General features: G+C 44.6%; 1 protein-coding gene across 1 annotated transcript in view; it reads left to right on the top strand.

Moving 5' to 3' along the window:
- Positions 1-20,635, top strand: part of WNT5B (Wnt family member 5B) — a 31,113-nt gene that overhangs the window by 9,813 nt on the left and 665 nt on the right. Inside the window, exon 3 of the mRNA XM_084811713.1 lies at positions 9,447-9,739. Coding sequence (XP_084667839.1) covers positions 9,447-9,739 — 293 coding nt within the window. The remainder of the gene's footprint in view (positions 1-9,446; positions 9,740-20,635) is intronic.

Raw genomic sequence — 20,635 nt, 5'->3', positions numbered from 1 at the left:
TTAGCAGAAGCTCCACCCACTGTTGCTATTCCCAACTTTACAGGAGCTGCTAAGGTTCAAAACCAATAATCAACCCACAGTACACTCCCCACGCCCCCACCCCAGATACATAAGATTCCTCCCCGCTTAGCTATCATAGTCTTCCAACCATTGAAGAGGCACCCTTTCACGGCACAGTCTCTGCACTCAACTAGTAGGTGTAGATTGCTCAGATGACTTTCTTTCAGTAACTGCCATAGGTAAGGAAGGAGTCCTATCACTTAGTGGTTCTGGCACTTCAACTGGCGGTGAGAGAAATGCATCAGTTCCAGATAGATCTTCAGGAGCTGGCTCTGCTGATGACAACCCACTCTGGTCAGAACACCTTCTCAATTGGTCAACATGGCGATGCCACACTGACCCATCTGCACACTGGACCTTGTATGACACAGGTCCAGTGACCTCAGTGATAAGAGAAAGGGACCATTCTCGGTCCAGCACCGTAGTTCCTAGCAAACACATGATCTTGTGGGGCAAATGAATGGAGAGTAGGAGCTGAGAAGGCAGCATCCAAAGCTTGCTCCCGTTTGCTTTGTAAGCCTTCAGCTAAATCTGGGTGGGTCAAGGCAAGCTTTTAGATGCCGCCCCTTAAATAACTGCAGGACTGACTCCCATTGTTGTTCAAAGAGTAACATGTTGAGCAATGAGAAACCTGGCAAGGCATGTTGGCCAGTCTCCTCCTGCAATGCGCTTCAGAGCATCTTTTGTTGTCTGCACCACCCGTTCAGCTCGGCCATTTGCTCTGGGATAACGAGGTGCAATGGTGACAGCCCGAATAAGGTTTTTGTCCGCAAATGTTTTAAATTCAGCAGATGTAGAAGCAGTCCCATTGCCTGAGACTATAATATCAGGCAACCCATGGGTTGCAAATAAGTGGCGCAGTGCTGTGATTGTTGCAGTGGCTGTTTCTGATGGTACTAAGACTACTTTAAACCACTTCAAGTAAGAATCTACCACAGCCAAGACTTTTTTTCCTTGATATAGTCCTGCAAAATCAATATGGATTCTTGACCAAGACTTTTTGGTCACTTCCCATGGAAAGACAGGTGCCCTTGGTGGATTGTGCCTAGTGGCTTGACAAGTACTGCACTCCTTTACAGATTTTTCAGTATCTGAGTTGATACCTGGCCACTAGACATAGCTTCTGGCCAATGCTTTGTCGTCAAGATGGTTTGATGACCCTTATCTGGAATAACAACATGGTTTCCCCATAGCAGACATCCCTTATGGGCAGACATCTCATGGTGACGGCATTTGAATGGCTTAAATTCCTCTGGCAGTTCCTCATCCGGCCATCCCCTCCATACCCAGTTTAAAACATGAGCCAGTACAGGATCTCAAGCAGTCAGCCTAGCAATTTGAGCAGCCTGAAGAGGTGAGTCAGGAAGGGCTTCTAGCATCAAGACTTCCAGTGGAGGAGGTACAACAAAATCTGGAATTTGAAGTGGTACCCGACTTAATCCATCAGTATTAGCTATTGCCTTTTCTGGTTTGTAGACAAGTGTATAATCATAAGCATGGAGCAGAATGCTCAATGCTGCATGCGAGGTGACAGTATGCCAGGAATAGGCTTACCTAGAGATAAGATTCCTAAAAGAGGCTTGTGATCCGTGCGTATTTCAAAAGCATGGCCATAGAGATAGCTGTGGAACTTTTTGACTCCTGCAATAACAGTCAGGGCTTCTCTGTCAATTTGTGCAAAGTTCCTTTCACTGGGTGACATAGTCCTTGAATAATAAGCAATTGGTGCCTCTGTACCATCTGGAAATGTATGGCTTAGAACAGCACCAACCCTGTAAGAAGGAGCATCAGTAGTAAGGATTAGTGGGGGGTTTTCATCATAATGTACAAGCAAGGAATTTGAACTCAACAAATGTTTGACATTCTGGAAAGCATTCTCATGCTGGCTGGTATTTTTTCATGGAACTCGTTTTCACAGCAAGCGATGCAGTGGCTCAGTAATGGTAGCCTTTTGTGGAAGAAACACATGGTAGAAATTGAGAAGTGCCAAGAAGGCTTGAAGTTCCTGCTTTGTCTTTGGAGCAGGTGCATTGTGAATTGGACGTATTTTTTCGTCGGTGGGGTGAATGCCAGAAACATCAATACGATAGCCCAAAAATGTTATGTTGGAGGTTCCAATTTCACATTTCCCTTTTTTTACGTGAATGCCGGATGTGTCAAAATGATGTAGAACCTCTTGAAGTCCTTCAGCACGTTCTTCCTCTGTTGATCCCATGAGCGGGACATTGTCAAAATATGGCACAACACCTGGAATTCCAGAAAGTAGGGTTTCCATGAACTGTTGGAACAGTCCAGAGGCCACAGAAATTCCGTTACTTGGAACGCCCCTTGATGAGCGATTATTGTTTGGGCATCTGCTGTAGAATCAACAGAAACCCTTGATGTGCTTGGGCCAGATCAGGTTTTGCAAAGTCCTTCCCTCCACCAAGAACAGCGAGGAGTTGATTGACAGCAGGCACTGGGTATGGATGCTGCTTAAGTGCCTTATTCACAGTGCACTTGTAATCCCCACGCTGTCTTACCTTCCCATTAGGCTTTAATACTGGCACAATGGGCATAGCCCACTGCGTCTGTACAACTGGTTCTAGCACACCTTGCTTGATGAGATGCTCAAGCTCTTCAGTTTTTCCCCGCAATGCAAAAGGTGCATACCTGGCTGTCATGCAAATTGGTGCAATACATGGATCCAGATGGAGAGACACTGGCTTCCCTTTGTATTCTCCAAATTCTTCAGAAAATATCTTTGGAAATTTATTAACAGTTGCTGCAGGCTGACTTGTAGCAAGGGTGTGAATTCCTTGAACACTAATCCCTATTGATGAGAACCAGTTTCTTCCCAATAGGATTTTTCTCTGCCCCTCCACAATTATAAGTGGAAGCTTCCCTTGGAAGGAGCCATACTGTACATCTACAGTGCAACATCCAATGATATCGACCTTCTTTGCATTGTAATCATGCAGAATGCATGATGGACTTGACAACTTTGGAGCAAGGGTCCCAGAAAATATGTGCTTAAAGGTGACTCTGTTAAGTATGGATACCCCAGACCCCAAATCCACTTTCATTTTACATTTCTGGCCATTGATTAATATTGTTGCATACGACACGGAATCATGAGGTTCCTTCCCACAGACCTTCTGAATGTGATATAGCTGTTGAGTTTCATCACCCTGTGGATAATCAACCCCATGAGGCGCTAGGTGGAGTGACTCCTTGTTATAGTTTCTTGGCCTTGGGCTGACAGATTTTGAATGGCAGTTCAAAGGTGACCCTTCTTCTTGCAAAACCTGCACTTAGCATCCTTGAATCTGCACAGAGAGCGTTGATGTGGTCCTCCACAACCTGAGCAGGAATAGGTAAGCCAGGGCCTATCTGCAGATTTTATGCAGGGTGCATTTCTTGTGTTCTGTTGACCTTGCTGCTCAGAATGATCAGCCTGCTTGCTCCAGATGGCATTTACATCATCTGCATCTCTCTTGAGTTCCGTGACACATAGTGATGCAGTCTCCATTGCAAATGTCAAGTTTGGCTCAGACAGGAGGCGTCATTGAAGTGCTTCATCATAAACCCCACAGACAAGGCAATCCCTCAACATATCCTCTAGAAAATCCCCAAAGTTGCAGTGTTGAGAAAGATGATGCAGTTTCTGCATAAGCAGCAATGCCCTCTCCAGGCTGCTGCATTTGTTTGTGAAATGTAAATCTCTGCACAATAACTGAAGGATGTGGTGAGAAATGTATCTTCAGTAATCCTAAAAGTTCATCAAATCTCTTCGTTTGGGGTGAGGCAGGAGCAGTGGAGGATCTTATTATGGCAAATGTCTGTGGCCCACAAACAGTTAAGAGCACAGCTCGCTTTTGTTCAGGATTAGCAATCTTATTTGCTTCAAGATAGAATGAAAGCTGTTCTGCATAAGAATCCCATGAAGCAGGTTGACTAACATCAAATTCTTCAGTATGTCCAAGAGCAGCCATTTTGATTTTAATTCTCTTTTTTTAAACATAGAAGTTGCTCAGGTTCTTCAGTGGGTCTAACTGACTGCGTACCAGTTAGCTGTATAAATGGATTCACAGTCCTTGCTGCCTGTATAGCTCTCAGGATCCCACCTTTGTCACCAAAAAATGCTTTGGTTGTAGGAATGGCTGCAGGAATCAGCAGGCCTCAAACACAACTGTTCTTTATTCATCACACACAGAAGTGAGGGCTTCACCCACTGTTGCTCCTCCCAGCTCTACAGCTGCTAAGGTTCAGAAACAATAACTAACCCACAGTAAAAAACCCCTCCCCCAAGATACATGACAGCACTGCAAGCTGTGCCCGTCAGCTCTTGGGAGGGGGCAATGAAGCAACCTCTACTCCCTCCCATTGAGTCCAGCCCTTTTGTCTTCATGGGGCAGCTTAGGCAGGGAAGGGCTCTGTAGTATTTGTGACTGTTGCTTTAATGACAACTCCCAGGGAATCTCTAGCAAAAGGAACCTTAAGTCGCATGAGCTAGAAAGTGGGAGGGAGCCCCATGCCTCATGAGCCTGGTTGAGGCGTGTTGTTAGTCTGAGTTATCCGGTTGTTATATCTCTGTTAATAACTAGTTGTTTATTGATGAACTTGTCTCCGCCACTATCTTGACCTTAAAGGGAATGTTTCAGACTCAGTAACCCTCCCATGGATCTAAGCAATAGGCAGAGGCCACAGTTTAGCTGGGCACTGCCAGCTAAACAAACTGGCTGCTCATCTCAGAAGTTCTGACTATGAACTGGGCTAGACATTACACTCGCCACAGAGACCGGCAGTTTCCAACATCGCCTCTCCCCATTTAATAGAACTCAACACATGGAATCCTGCCCATCGCACAGTGAGCTCTGCCACTCCGATACACTATTTGTGACTACCAGCGGGTCAGAGGAAATGCAGGATGTGAATGTCCCCGCATGTGGTGTGGGCATGGGGAAATCACCAGTCCCGTTGGAGACTGTAATGACCAGCTTTTCTTCAGAACAAATAGCTAACCCTTGTCTTGATTCAGAATCCTTTGTGTTCCTGGGTTTGCGTCCCTTGAGCAGGTGGGCACTCCGCTGATTACAACAGAGGAAGAAGGGCCATAGATCAGTGGTAGAGCTTTGTATGCAGAGGTCTCAGCTTCAGTCCCCAGGCAGAGCATGTCTGAAACCTTGGAATGGTGCTGCCAGTCAGTGTAGACTTTAGATTGTAGACGAGACTGAGCTAGATGGACCAACGGTCTGATTTTGTGTAAGGCGGTTGGCAGCTTGCCATGTTCCTAACACATAGGCCCAATCCACGTGTGAATCTTGTGGCCAGATCATGTTGCTCCATTGAATGTAATGAGGAATCTCTCGTGGGTGGGAGAATTCTGTGCGATCATCAGAGCAACCACACGCATAAGCCATCTCTGGATAGAAGTGTCTGATCTGGGGTGCAAAGGATGTGAGTGGGATTCCAGATGGTAATGAACAGGGAATGTTAATTCTTCTTCAGTTTCAAAATATGTAGTGACTGAACTACCTTAGAAATACAGTCTGTACTACTGAAGAAGATTGTACATTCCCTGTTCATTACCATCTGGACTCCCACTCACATCCTTTGCATCCCCAAATTCAGTCACTACATATTTCTACTTCTGCCTACACCTGGCACATTCGGGACATTTCTTCAATGAGAACTTTTGACAAAAACTACTAATCGCATGGAGAAAACAAAAATCTTTCTGTAAAAACATATCTCTCATAGCTTACAGCTGCATTTTTAAAGGGGAAGATGTAAAGTAAAAAAAATCCAAAAGTAAAAAAAAATCTAATAGGAGAGTACAAGTGGGACCTGTAACAAAATGTTGTAGTGTGGAATGCGCCTGTTCAGGCTTCCAGCCAACTAACCATGCCACTTGCTGAGACTCCCTCTCCAACACAACTGTTAAAGGTCCAGATGCCTGTGCTCTTTTGCATCTAGCCACCCAAAACATGTTCGACCCTTATTGGGCTGTTTTGAAAGGAGTACCCTCCCTTGGGGGTTTTCTAAAGGTTTTTGTGTGTGTGTGTGTGTGTGTGGTACTTTTGCAACACTTGGGTTTCCCCCCTCCCTTTTGTGCATGGTGACAATGTTTTGGCTATATAAGGATAGGCACTCGGAGAATTGAGTTTGCTATTAGGGTTTATATTCTGATAGAACTGCACAGTCAGTTCCTTTCCCCCTAATCCATTCCAGACTTTCCCTTGCATTTTCCAGCCCAACCCTATAATCATGAAAAAGGGACTTACAATGGAAAACATTTAAATATTTCAGCTATTAACATTAAACAGCAGAGTTTTTGTAGATTTTTTGTAAGTATATTTTTTCCTAGTTCATGCATTTTCCCTCCCTATTCTTTACCTTGTGTTTCGTCTTTTCTTTCTACAGAGAGGATCCTCAGCTGGGTGAATATTTATATTAATTTTGACTCTTGTTAAAATCCTAAGTACCTTAGGTGTCATTTCTTTCAAGCAAACGTTTCTAGCCCTCATGGCTGTAATTCCAGTACTCATAGATTGGATTTTTTATTTATGTATCATTTAGTAACTTATATCCCATTTTTTTTATCACAAAGTGTATTCAAAGGGTCTCACGTCATAAAAATAAATTCAATATAAAATTACAAAAAAATCAAATAAAATACTAAGTAACAAAACAATGTGAATCATGGAGGTCATAGCACTTAAGTGAACCGGGGCCTGGCAAACCTTCCTCAGGAGGACACTGCACAATATGGCTTTCCGCCATATCTCATTCATCAGTGATACTTGAAGCCAGGCCTCAGATGGAGCATGTGGGAAGGAACCTATGGAAGAAGGCAGTCTTTATGTATCCAAGTCCCAAGCCATTTAGGGCTTTAAAGGTCAAAACCAGCACCTTGAATGTATGTATTTATTAATAATACCTATATACTGCTTAATATAAAAAAAAACTCTAAGTGGTTCAGAAACAAACAAACAGGTAACCAGTACAAATTGAACAAGAAGGAAGTGATATGTTCTGAACATCTAACACAGCCTTCCCCAGCTTTGTGCCCTCTAGATGTTTTTGGGCAACAACTCCCAGCATCCCTGACCATTAGCCATGCTGGCTGAGGCTGATGAGGGTTGAAGTCCAAAACATCTAGAGGGCAGATTTGGGGGAAGGCTGATCTAACTCCAGCCAACAATATGACAGCAGCATTTTGCACCGGTTGAAGTTTTTGAATAGTTTCCAAGGGGAGCCCCATGTAGAGCATGTTACAGTAGGCTAACTTTGCAGTAACTAGAGCATGAATGACTGTGGTGACTGCCAACTTTTAAAAAAGTAAATTAGAAGCAGATATGTTATGATTTCAACTCTCTATTACTTTGAAGCCCAGTTTATGATTTAGGGGTTACAGTAGGATTTTGATTATTTAATGTTCGAAATATTAGCGTTCGGAAAGTTTCAGTGAGTGTGTCAGAGATATGTGAGTCATGTAGAGTTGCTGTCATAGGTGTTTGGAGAAGTGCTCATCCTCTTTAAAGTAGGAATATCAAACTTAACAACTGTTTGCAAACTTAACAACTGTTTGAGGATGCTGTACTTAAAAGGAATTCAACTTTTAAATACAAAACACTGCATTCAATGGACTGTAAATATCTCAGTATTTGTTACCTAAAATTGTTGATGTTGCTTCATCTGGTCTTTCAGGCATCAGTTGTTCCTCTGCATAGTTTTAATAACAATGCTAATTCAAGCAGCTACCGAGTGGTGCATACCAAATTTCCTCCCACAAACTCTTCCTAGATGGGGCTGCTGTTATGGGAGGCTGGATCTTGGCATCCCCAAAGACAGGACTTGCATGCTATTTTTGACTGCCATTTTAATTTCACATCAGAAATGGAAAAACAGCATTACAGAGGAAGCATTACAGATCAACAAGCAGTGCTTGGATACACATCATACTAATGTACATTTTATAGAAACTGTATTTATTATGCATTTACAAATGTGTGAATTTGTTGCAGCCTTTCAGTTTCCAGCAAGCTCTAGTTACTGAACAAATGGCCCAGGCCAGCTGTAAACCATAATTTAACTTGGTTCACTACAAATTTGATTTTATAGCCATGTGTAATTCCATAATTTCTGGCAAAATTTTCAAATTCCCAGTTGTACATAAATGAAAACCTATGATCAAAACAAACTATACAAAGATGACATACAGCCCAAACCTATGCCTGTTTACCCATAAGTAGGGCCTACTGTGTTTGGTGGGACATATTCACAGATAATTGTGCATGATTGCAACCACATACATATATGTTTACTCTTCCTGTTTTACCAAGCACAAGGTTTGAAAGAATTAGGATTTTTATTATTACTTCAGAAAGGAAAGAATATATCACTGCACTTGGAGAGCTTATAGAAATAAAATGGAATGGTTAGAATGAGGAATTCTTGGGTAAAAACTGGAGTCTTGATGAGGCATGGGGTATGGGTGGGGTTTTTTTTGATTTGTGTACAGATGGGGGAGAAAGTCAAGATGCCACAGGAAAGAACAGTGAGTGCTGCTCACAAGGCAGAATTTCACCACTGGCAGAGAGGTATCACTCATACCTCCTCCAGGTTCTTCAGACTGTATAGCAAAAATGTTCAAATATTGCTCTTTTTTAAAAAAATGGAACCCAAGTTCCTTGAAATTCTGAATAGGCTATGAGGTTCTGAATAGTCTGGTGTGCACATCAACATACTCTACAGTATCATGTGCATATAGAATGTGCATATAGAATGCCACCACAGCATACCTCCAACTGTGCTTTGTGGCAGATTGGAGTCTGTGCTGGGCACTATGTCATGATGCATGCAGACATGTGAAATACTGTATGGCAAGGATAACATGGCTATAGAAAGTAAGCCGATTCAGCAGTGTATGTGCACATCTCTGAACCCATCCTTAGGAAGAGGTTAAAGCAAGGAAGGAGCAGAATATTGGCCTCTCTCTGAAGTGGGTAATGACATGATACCTGCACTGTTAGTTTGTGTGAACATTAGAGCAGCAGTGGGTGCTTCTCTTCCCAGAGTGCCCCTGTTTCACAGTGTACAGCTACTTGCACGGAAAGTGTCAGAACCAAGAAGAATTGTAGGATTTTCCTTCATTGAACACAATCCTCTGGAGCACCATAGCATGCTGAGGCATGCTGGGAGTTCTAGTCCAACACATCTGAAGGGCACCAAGTTGGGGAAGGCTGCTGCGGAGGGATGATGGACGGAGAAATAAAATGTGTGTGAGCACTGAGCAGTACATAATTATAGGCGCTCACGCTGTAGCGTTGATTCCTAGACCTTCAGTGTCTGTATTAAACGAAGTTTATGTCTTCTGATGATCTCCCCATTCTCTCTGCCAGGTAGCCGAGAGACTGCATTCACCTATGCCATCAGCGCCGCAGGAGTGGTAAACGCCATCAGCCGTGCCTGCCGCGAAGGCGAGCTCTCCACTTGTGGCTGCAGCCGGACAGCCCGTCCAAAGGACCTGCCGCGAGACTGGCTATGGGGTGGATGCGGCGACAATGTGGAGTACGGCTACCGATTCGCCAAGGAGTTTGTCGATGCCAGGGAGCGGGAGAGGAACTATGCCAAGGGATCAGAGGAGCAGGCACGCACTCTCATGAACGTACAGAACAACGAGGCGGGTCGCAGGGTAAGAGCATTGTTAAAAATTTCTCTTTCCCTTTGGAAGGGGTGAGTTTAGGTCAGGCGTCCTCAACCTCTGCGAGTCAGTGGGCACACTTGAAGTGCTGAGAGAGTGTCATGGGCACTCTCACAAAATGATTGCCATGGCGGGCAATAAAATGGCAGCTATGGTGGGAATGGCTGGTCACAAAACATTCATCTTCCAGAAGACAAAAGAAAAGTAAGTTGCTAATGCTATATGAAAAAGGTGAGGTCTGAGCTCCGAAACACAAAACCACTCTTTTGAACCCAAATAAAGATGGCACTGGAGAGCAGCCCCTTCCTTTGCAGTATGTCAGGCTCCCAGTTTTAAAATAATAATGTAAAAGATCTTTTTAAATGGAATAGAAATCAAGAGGGGGGAAGGTAGGGAGCCTGGCAGATGCTAAGAACAGGGTCTGTAGGCACACTGGTGGCTGCTAGCATCATGTTAGGGACCTCAGGTTTAAATGGTAACCAGTGCACTGTCATATTAATAAGGAGGCCAGCATTAATAAGGAGACCAAAAATTTATTTGATTCTAATGAATATAATTACACAAAACAAGAGCACACAGTTCCGGATCCAAATCCCATTTATTTCAGCGGGATCAAAGCACACCTAACACCCTCCATGTTGTGTCCATTGTTTTTTCCAGTCATTGTAGGACCGCTCCCAGTTAGGTACCCAGAGCAACTTCCAAAACAAGGGAAAAAACAGCAATACATTTCACAGACACATAATGTATGAATGTATTCCACACTTATAGTTGGTCCCTTTATTTCGTGAAAGAGTTCCCATGCTTTTAACAGCTGTATGGCAGGCAGAAAATCAACAGGCAAAGCTTTTTTCTTGGCACGAAGATGAAGGTGCCACCTGTCGAATTTCTGTTGTGACATAGGACTGTTTCATGCAAATACAACAGTTGGATCAGGACACCTGAACACAAGTAACAGAGTGTTATGACTGGGAAATGTAACGTATGAATCAGCTCAGAGAACTGAGGGGTCAGGTCTGTGGAGTGATGGGTATGTGCATGTGTGTATCTTCAGTGCACTTATACTTGGTTTCAGCTTCCATGTTTCCTCAGAGGGTTTCACATTTGCTTTGAGGTGGGTGTAACAATAAGAGAATATGTGGGAAAAGTATTCTCAACGCATCTTTCCATTCCCCCCACCACCTCATGCAATAATTACACAGTTGTTGCTTTATAGGCTCCAGACATATTTTCTCTTGCAGGGAAACAACACATTAGCACGTTAATCCCAGTAGTGAGTGCTGCATGGAATGTGGTTGTACGGATAACATGTGAAGATACAAACCTGCTGCCTTATACTGAGACAGTCGCTTGGCCCATCTAGCCCACTGCTGCCTACTGGGACTGACATCAGTTCCCCAGGATCTGAGGAACTGATTGCATGGCAGGACATGGAGTCTCAGTGACCCGCCCGTGCTCCTGCATTGCTCTTTACCGCAGCAAGCACAGACCTGCCAGTTCTGTGTATTTCTGCTCTCAGATGGCAGTATTTCCCAACTCTGCTGCCTGGGATCCTTTCAGCAAGAGGTGCCACAGACTGACCCTTCTGCATCCAAAGCATGAGCTCTAGTATTGAGCCATGCTCCTTCCACCACCACCAGCACCCCTCAGCGGACACATTCCATAACACCTCGACATCACTGGTGGTGAGGGGCATCACTGCCTGGGCCGTTTGTATCTGTTCATTGTATTAATTTATTTTTAAAAGATTTAGGGAGTTGCCTGCTCAAATCCCCCTCATCCCACCTCCCAGCACTAGAGAGGGAGAGGAGTCTTCTGCTTACCTGTGTCAATGCATCAGTGGATTTGCCTCCCTTGGTTCCTTCTGGTTCGGGGAGCAGGATTTGCTGCCCTTGGCATCCTTGATTCCTAAGGAGTGTTTTGCACACAAGGGAGATCTCCCTTCCCCCTTCTTTGGTGTCTCTGCTGCCTCAGTGATGGACAGGGAATTCTGTCTCACTCTGGTTCTCAGGAAGAGCAGACCTGGGTGGGAACAGAACTGTGTTTGCTTCAGTTTTAGACACGGTCCTGACCCCATCACTGCTCCACTGCACTCTCGAATTTTTCAGGGCCCTGACGTTTAGCTTTATTGCCCCTGTTTGTTTGTCTTTGACGGTTATCTCAGCTTGCCCTTTCCTTCCATCTGTCTCTTTCTCCACTCAGTCTCCATTTTCCCCGTCTTTCCCACCACTCTGTACTTATCTGTCCCCCTGGCTCTTGGGCTTAGGCAGCCCTGCCACATTGTTTACCCATTCAACATGTAGCAGCCGTCCATCATCAGTCACTCCATCCAGTGGCAAGCAAGGCTGAGAGGAGGCTTGCTTAATTAACCACATAAGAATTCTCCATTATTTCCCTTTACATCTCACTTCTTACAAGGGAAGAACAAGAGGGGTGGAGAGGAAGAGGGCGGGAGGATAGATTTTAAACAAATCCTGCAATCAAATACTTGTGATCTGAGCCCTGTAGGGTCTATTTTCCAGTGCAGATGTCTTAGCTTCCTCTGGAGTCCCTTACCCTTGTCCAGAGCTTAGCCAGATGCCCCTCCTCGTGGCTATTCCCATTTCACAAGGAAGATACAAGAGGAAGCCACTTATTCTTAATGCACTGCTATCCTTTTTAATATAGTTATACAGAGTTGTACACCTGAACATATTACTTGGAAGAAAGCCCTATTGCCTGCAGTTGGACTGGGATTCAAGGGCAGTATCCAGCAGTGTCATTCCACTAACTCAAATAGCACTAGCAGAACTTCGCTGAATCTTCCTTTTGTGCAAGAGGTTGCCCATTATGCTTGCACCACCAGTTGTGCAAGCTGTTACAAACCCTGTAGCACAAGTGAAACGTGCAACCCTTTGCCCAATGGTTTGCGTGACCCATTGCACAATGGGTTGCATAAACATAATGCACAACTGCTTGTGCAACCGCACTTGTGCAAACGTAGCTTTAGTTGGTTTTTTCTCTTGTGCACAGTTCAGAACCTAGATTCTACTAACGCACCATAATTTGCACTAATGTAATGACTCCGTCAAATTCTTAAAAGAGATGGGAGTACCAGACCACCTTACCTGCCTCCTGAGAAACCTGTACGAGGGTCAAGAGGCAACAGTAAGAACCAGACCTGGAACAACTGATTGGTTCAAAATTGGGAAAGGAGTACGACAAGGCTGCATATTGTCGCCCTGCTTATTTAACTTATATGAAGAGTACATCATGAGAAACACCGGGTTGGATAAATCACAGGTCGGAATTAAGATTGCCAGGAGAATTATCAACAACCTCAGATACGCAGACGATACCACCCTAATGGCAGAAAGCGAAGAGGATCTCAAGAGCCTCTTGTTGAGGGTGAAAGTGGAGAGTGCAAAAGCTGGTTTGAAACTCAACATTAAAAAAACGAAGATCATGGCATCTGGCCCCGTCACTTCCTGGCATATAGAAGGGGAAGAAATGGAAGCAGTGACAGATTTCATTTTCTTGGGCTCCAAGATCACCGCAGATGGGACTGTAGCCATGAAATTAAAAGACACTTGCTCCTTGGGAGGAAAGCTATGGCAAAGCTAGACAGCATAGTAAGAAGCAGAGACATCACCTTGCCGACAAAGGTCCGTCTAATCAAAGCTATGGTTTTCCCAGTAGCAACGTGCTTTTGAACTGTGGTGCTGGAGAAGACTCTTACGAGTCCCCTGGACTGCAAGGAGGTCCAATCAGTCCATCCTAAAGGAAATCAACCCTGAGTGCTCATTGGAAGGACAGATACTGAAGCTGAAGCTCAAATATTTTGGCCACCTAATGCGAAGAGAAAACTTACTGGAAAAGACTCTGATGCTGGGAAAGATGGAAGGCAAAAGGAGAAGGGGACGGCAGAGGATGAGATGGCTAGATAGCATCACCGATGCAATGAATATGGACTTGAGCACACTCCAGGAGAGTCTCATAGGCAGCACGGAATGCCCCCAGGGTCTGTTCTCGTAAGTGCAGTATGGAGTGGGGCAAAAGGGGGCATTCCTGGAGGCAGAGAGGGGCAGGGATGGTGGAAGCCCTCCCTATGCCCCATCCGTCCTCCTCCCGCCCCAAATCATTCCAGCTAGACGGTCGAAATCGGGCCGTCTAGCCAGTAATGCAGGCTGGCTGGAGTGTGGAGGAGAAGATCCCCTCCACGCTCTGCCTGCCCTGCACTGGAAAGGCAGTTGCCTCTGAGTTCAGAAGCAGCCGCCTATCCCCATAGGATTGCTCCCTTATAGATTTTAAAGATTACTCACTTTGGACTTGTGACTGAAACTCATCCATCCAAAAGTCTCATCCAAAGTATACTGGCATCCAATGTGCTCTCACAGTCTCCGTTTGAACGTACAACATAATTGCTGGCAGATCTTATTCTATATGTATATTCTGCCAGTGGCCTATACAATTCCATTTTTTATAGAGCATGATGTGGAAGCTAGAATAAATCTCACTTGCCTCTTAGTTGTGGTTTCATTTGGTACTTAGGGTGTCCATCTGCTCTCTGGGCATTCCCGAAGCACCATATGGTTGGGATACATAGAGCTGCTTTGCAGTCTAAGAGGGTCATTCTTAACTTCTCTAAAGTCCAGCTCGGTGGGATAATGGGTTAATGATATGCTGGATCTTAACATAAAAGGGAAAAATGCCTTTAATAGATGGGGCACTCCAGAGATTTTTCCATCCATATGGCAAGACTATTGTACTTGCTCAAGCCATAAGGGCCAGATTAGTCCCTACTCTTGTGTGATGGATCTCCTTTTCCACCAACTCCCCATCTTCCCCTATTTCCCTATATCTCTTTTCTTTGTACTTTAGTTATTATTTTATTTCTTCATTTAAAAAAGTGGAAGCAATATTATATATTTGTCAATCCAGTGCTGAAGAATGTTGTTGTTGCTTAGGATGGGCTGGGGGTTGGTGGGATTATAATTTCATGTGCTTATATGAAAAAGAGCACGGGAGGTTTCCTCTCTTCCTGATAATGAAAATCCATCAATCAAGGCTTCCCACTCCCCAATTAAAGGGAGAAGGTACCAGGGCTCAAGCCTCCCTGGAAGGGACATCCTTGCTTTTTGCTGCAGAACCCCTTCACCCTTATCTCAGATGCGTATGGGCTGTTTGTTGTTAGACAGTGATGAGGGAGTGGCACTCTGCACATGCTTATAGACACTCAATCAGTCAAAGTTCTTATATCTCACCTTTCTTTAGAAAAAAAAAATCAAAGGCTGCTAACAATGCTTAATTAAAAGCAATATATAAAACAATAAATGATTAAACCCCCCGCCCCCTCCCTACTCCGCAGGAGTATGAACAACAAACAGAATCCATGATCACTATCAGACTTCTATAGTCCCCCAGCCCTCTGAAAAAGTTGCATCTTAACCATGCAGTAAAATGAGAAAAGTGATGGAGCCAGGCAAGCTTCCCTAAGGATGTCATTTGAGACTAAAGGTGCCACAACTGAAAAGGCCCTGTCTTTTGTGCCCACACCTGCCAAAACTCAGATGGCAGGACCCCAGATATTTATTGATTGATTTATCTATCACATTTCTAATCTGCCCAATAGCTAATTTTCTCTGTCTGGAGTGACTTGAGTGTACAGGAGGGCACATGCCAAAGGAGAAATTTTTAAGGTATCTTGGTTTTAAGCTGCTGAAGGCTTTAAAAGTAAGAATCAGAACCTTAAAGTAGGCTTGGAAGTGAATATTATCATTATTTTACATCTACTCTGGCACTGGAAAAAGGTCTCATGGCAAAGCCATGGGGAGAGCTTGCTCAAATGATAGCCTGAATTTAAAAAGCAAGAGGAGAATACATTTGGGTTTCCTGGCTGTGATACAGCTGCAGGATTGAAGAAGAATATTTACTAGGAAAAAAAGAAAAAAAAGATGTTCCAATGCTTTCTTAAAGCCAGAAGGTTAATTTTCAGGGCATATCGTATATTTCTTGATACAGAGAAAGAATGCTTCCCAAGCCTGTAAAGCCAGAGTGCCACTCCATTTTTGGATGTGCCTCTCTTGTGTGTGTATTACCGGTTCCAACCCACCCATCCCAGTGATGGATTGGGCCCCAAGTGCTTTATTTGCGCCATTCACCTATCATCCAAATGGCTTTGAAGACTGTTCTCATTATCACAATTCGGTTCATGATGGACTTAAGCCACACATCACACCATAGTTAAATGGAGCAGATCATAACTCTGCCAGAGAGAGATTGTTTCAGGATGTCTGTGACTATAGCCAAGTCAGTTCTCCTCTTTCCTGAGGTGGATTTAAAAAGACTCCATGGCATTTGCTCACATTTGGATGGATGACAGTTTATTTAAAAAGCAATCATAAGGACTCAAAATTGAAACACAGATTTTTTAAAGGATGTATGCCCACCATGAGGCTAATAGATTTTCATCAGCAGTAAGCATCTAACCACTTACCACGGGTCTCTCATCTCTGATTTAAGCATCATCTAACACCAGGCAGTCGAGCTGAGTTTTGTAACACATTTTGTAGTTTTTGTCTTAAAATGGTGTAATGTGGATACTAATTCTGTGTATCTTGTGTTGTATTCCTCGGAACTGCTGCAACGTACAAAGTCTACAAATGTTACCAGGACACAAATAAATTATCTTTCTACCTACCTACCTACCTACCTTGCCTTTCTTTCATGATGGAGCTCAAGGTGGTATATTTAGGATTCTCAGGGGGTTCCCATCAAGGCACTGACCAGACTGTCGAGGCACTGATTGCTTAGCTTCAGCATGGTTGCTATACCATGTGCCTTCAGACTACTAGCCTGGCTATTCATGCTTCCTCTATACCCAGGTGCAGCCTAAGGGCCAAATTCCATTTTGGAGGAGCTGTCAGGGGCTGCATTCCAGTGGTGGGCATGGCCAAAGGCAAAAGGGGAGGGGCCAAAATGCCAGCATATTTTAGCTTGAAGCAATTACTGCCAGTAACTAAGCCTTAGGGGAGGCATTTCAACCTTTTAGGATGGGGAAAAAACTGCACAAAAGCTGGGAAACCCCCAAATTATTGGTGGTTGGGGGAAAGGGGATGGAGCCAGGGAAAGGGACTGCAGTCATCTGGGACCCCCAGGGGGCCGAATTTGGCTGCCCGGTCTGAGTGTCTGCACCCCTGCTCTATACTATTTCAATAATTTGTGGCATGTTCACACAGTCTGGAAGGGAATGCACCAAGACCCTTCCAGTTTGCAAAAGCTTCCTTGCCTAATTACCCGGACACATTTTTTTTTACTTACCACAAGGGTTCAAGAAAATAGCGTAATTATCACTGCCATGCATGGGAACGTATTTAATATAAGGAAGCTTTCTGGCTTGATCAGTTTGTTTTATAGGTGTTGAATGTTTTATTTATGCTCAGGATGACTTCGTATGTACAAAATCTCTCAGGATCATTCCGCACATTATATAGCAGCAAAGTTGAACTTGCATTGACTGCTCCCTTCACAGGGAGCTGCAGCCAATTCTGGATCTCTAATTAGCATACTTGTCTGATGCATACATTTCCAAACATGTATTTGTCTCATTCACACATTACTTGTTTAGACACATGTTGTTGTTCTTTCAATTACACTAAAGATGTAACATATGAAGAAGATTCAACAGAGGAATAAATATCCTCCTTGTTAAGATCATTTGCACTGAAGCCCACACTTTCAACAGCAGGCTTCAGCTGTGGGCTTCTAACTTGCGGCACTCATTTTCAAATATTCTGCCCAAGGCTGTTGATTAAAACTTGTTTTCACATATTTGAAAACAAGTTTCAGTCAACATATTTGGACAGAATCTGAAGCACATATCTGGAACAGCGCGTGTGGCATTCTGTAGCCACTGTTACAAAATTCATAGTCTATTATTCTTCGTTAGACTCACAAGACTGGAAAAAAGTAATAATGGGAAAAAGAGAGTAGACAAGTGATTGACCACCAGGTGGCAAACAAGAGGCAAATAGTTGCTGCATCCACATGCTTGTTGATTGTAACTACACAGTTCCGCCCCGAAAACTAAACTAAACATGAAGGCGGCGTGACCCGACCCAGGTTTTGCCAGTTCCGTATGAAAATGTGTGTGGGGGGATCACTTTAAAGTGCAGCAGGGGTGCCAAGCCATTCCTTTGCCCATGCTGCCCCCTTGTACCCCCACCCACCCACATGCTGCTTTTCTCCTAGAGGGAATTGCATCCATTATCAGACGTCCAGTAGGAGAAAACAGGTGGAGAAAGGCAGTGTAATCTTGTAGCCTTGTGGTTCGAATGCTGAGGAAATGCAGTTCTCAGAACAAGGGGCATGAGTTGCAGGACCAGTGCCAGGGATTGGCATCACTGGGTGCACACAGAGCCCATGTCACCGTAGCAGGAGCCCCTTGGCCCTGCTACAGCTCCTCCCCCTTGTTGCTGCTGCCTGTCCCCCTGCCTGCTACAAAACTGTGGTGATAAAAGCGAGGACAAGGAGGAGCGGCCTCTGTTGGCCTTCTCTCTTCTTTATGGGCAGCGGCATGGATTGGACCCAGAGGGAAGGGGCAAGCGAATGGACAGTCGTGATAGTGAGGATATCTTGGCCAAAGGTCTTCTGACACCTGGAGGTGACATGGGAACCCTGGCTGAATCTGTCAAAACAAGTGGGCAAAAATGACACATCCCCTGAGAAGTGGAAACCTTGTCTGAAAAGGTCCTCGCCTTTCTGCCAGCTCTCCTCCAGACATAATCACCCCCAAGTCATTCTAACAGTAAAAAGCAGAAGAGCTGCCCAGAAGCTAGCTGCTCTCTGAGCTGCAGTTCAGGCACCCCAGGACAATGCTTTGCTTATATATACAGTCAAGCGAAGTCGGGACTTCCAGCTGTAATTTAAGGGGCTTGACAAAAGTGGGGCACTAACCATTCAGGAAGTACAGCCAGTGGCATACACACACACCCATCATTGGGGGCTCATAAGTAATGGAACGAATGGCTGACAAGCAGCTGCATGGCCAGGTGTGGCCTGTTTCCTGGGTACCCCATGACCAAGCAAGCAGATAAAAGGCCTGGAGGTGGTTCTGAGTGTTACATTTGCATCTGGTAGCTGTTCACTGGAACTCCCAACGTGAGGTCCAAAGAGGTGTCCATGCAAGTGAAGGAGGCCATCATTAGGCTGAGGAAACAACGTAAACCCATCACAGAGATAGCAAAAACATTGGGAGTGGCCAACACAACAGTTTGGAACATCCTGAAAAAGAAGGAATTAACTGGCAAGCTCAGCAACAGCAAAAGGCCTGGAAGACCACGAAAGACAACCAAAGTGGATGACCGCAGAATGTTGCTCATGGTGAAGAGGAACCCTTTCACAACATCTAGCCAGGTCAAGAAAACTCTTGCAGAGGTAAGCATGTCATTGTCAACATCTACAGTCAAGAGACAGCTTTATGAATGTAAATACAGAGGCTTCACAACAAGGTGCAAACCACTGGTAACGCTCAAGAACAGACAGGCCAGATTAGCCTTCACCAGCAAACACCTCAAAAAGCCTGCCCAGTTCTGGAATAAGATTCTTTGGACTGATGAAACCAAGATTAACTTGTACCAGAATGATGGGAAGAGAAAAGTATGGAGAAGGAAAGGAACAGCTCATGAGCCAAAGCATACCACATCATCTGTCAAACATGGTGGAAGCAGTGTTATGGCATGGGCATGTATGGCTGCCAATGGAACCGGGTCACTGGTGTTTATTGATGTCCTGACTGCTGAGAAAAGCAGCAGGATGAATTCTGAAGTGTATAGGGCTATACTTTCTGCTCAGATTCAGCCGAATGCTGCCAAACTGATAGGACGCCACTTCATATTGCAGATGGATAATGACCCAAAACATACAGCAAAAGCTATCCAAGAGTTTCTGAAGGCAAAGAGGTGGGATGTTCTTCAATGGCCAAGTCAGTCACCTTATCTCAACCCAATAGAGCATGCTTTTCACTTACTGAAGAGAAGACTGAAGGCAGAAAGACCCACAAACAAGCAGCAGCTGAAGGCAGCTGCAGAAAAGGCCTGGCAAAGCATCTCGAGGGAGGAAACTCAGCATTTGGTCATGTCCATGGGTTCCAGACTTCAGGCAGTCATTGACTGCAAAGGATTTTCATCCAGGTATTAAAGGCGATCCTTAAGTTTGAAATGATGTTCGTTTGTTCCATTACTTATGAGCCCCCAACAATGGGGGGGGTGCATGCCACTGGCTGTCCTTCCTGAATGGTTAGTGCCCCACTTTTGTCACACCCCTTGAATTACAGCTGAAAGTCCTGACTTCACTTCCATCTGGGTGTGTTTCCTTTCAACTTCAATGTGGTGGTGTACAGAGGCCAACTGCCCAAACAGTTATCCTTGTTCCAATATTTCTGGCCCTGAATGTAGATGAGTTACGTGAAGCATTAAGCTCGCTGGAGGCCATTGAGCAGGTGTCTTCAGCCTCCCTCACTTCACAGTGATATCGCAGGGGTGAGATGGGATAAGAATACAATATATACACTGAGTTGCTTTGACTCCCTGGGATAAGACCATGTTAAAATCAACCAGGTAGCAGAGAATGGACAGAGAACCAGCATGGTGTGTAATACTCAGACCGACAGACCAGGACAGGGAACGTGAAGGTTCATATCCCCACTGAGCCATGATGTTCAATAGATGGTCATAGGCCAGACACCTTCTTTCAGCCCAACTACCCACAGAGCCATCTGGCAAGCATAAGTTTAATAGGTGGCCATAGAAGTATAGTAAAATAAAACCTACCTCTTAGGGTTGTTGTGAAGATAAGTGGAGGGGGGGACCCTGTATGCTACCCTGAGCCCCTTGGAGGAAGGGTGGGATA

The sequence above is a fragment of the Heloderma suspectum genome, chromosome 7 (genome assembly GCF_057233095.1).
Source record: "Heloderma suspectum isolate Gila_16-S chromosome 7, 16-S_ref, whole genome shotgun sequence".
NCBI lineage: Eukaryota > Metazoa > Chordata > Lepidosauria > Squamata > Helodermatidae > Heloderma > Heloderma suspectum.
The sequence above is the reverse complement of the archived record's forward strand: the minus strand, read 5'-3'. Positions and strand labels throughout refer to the sequence as shown.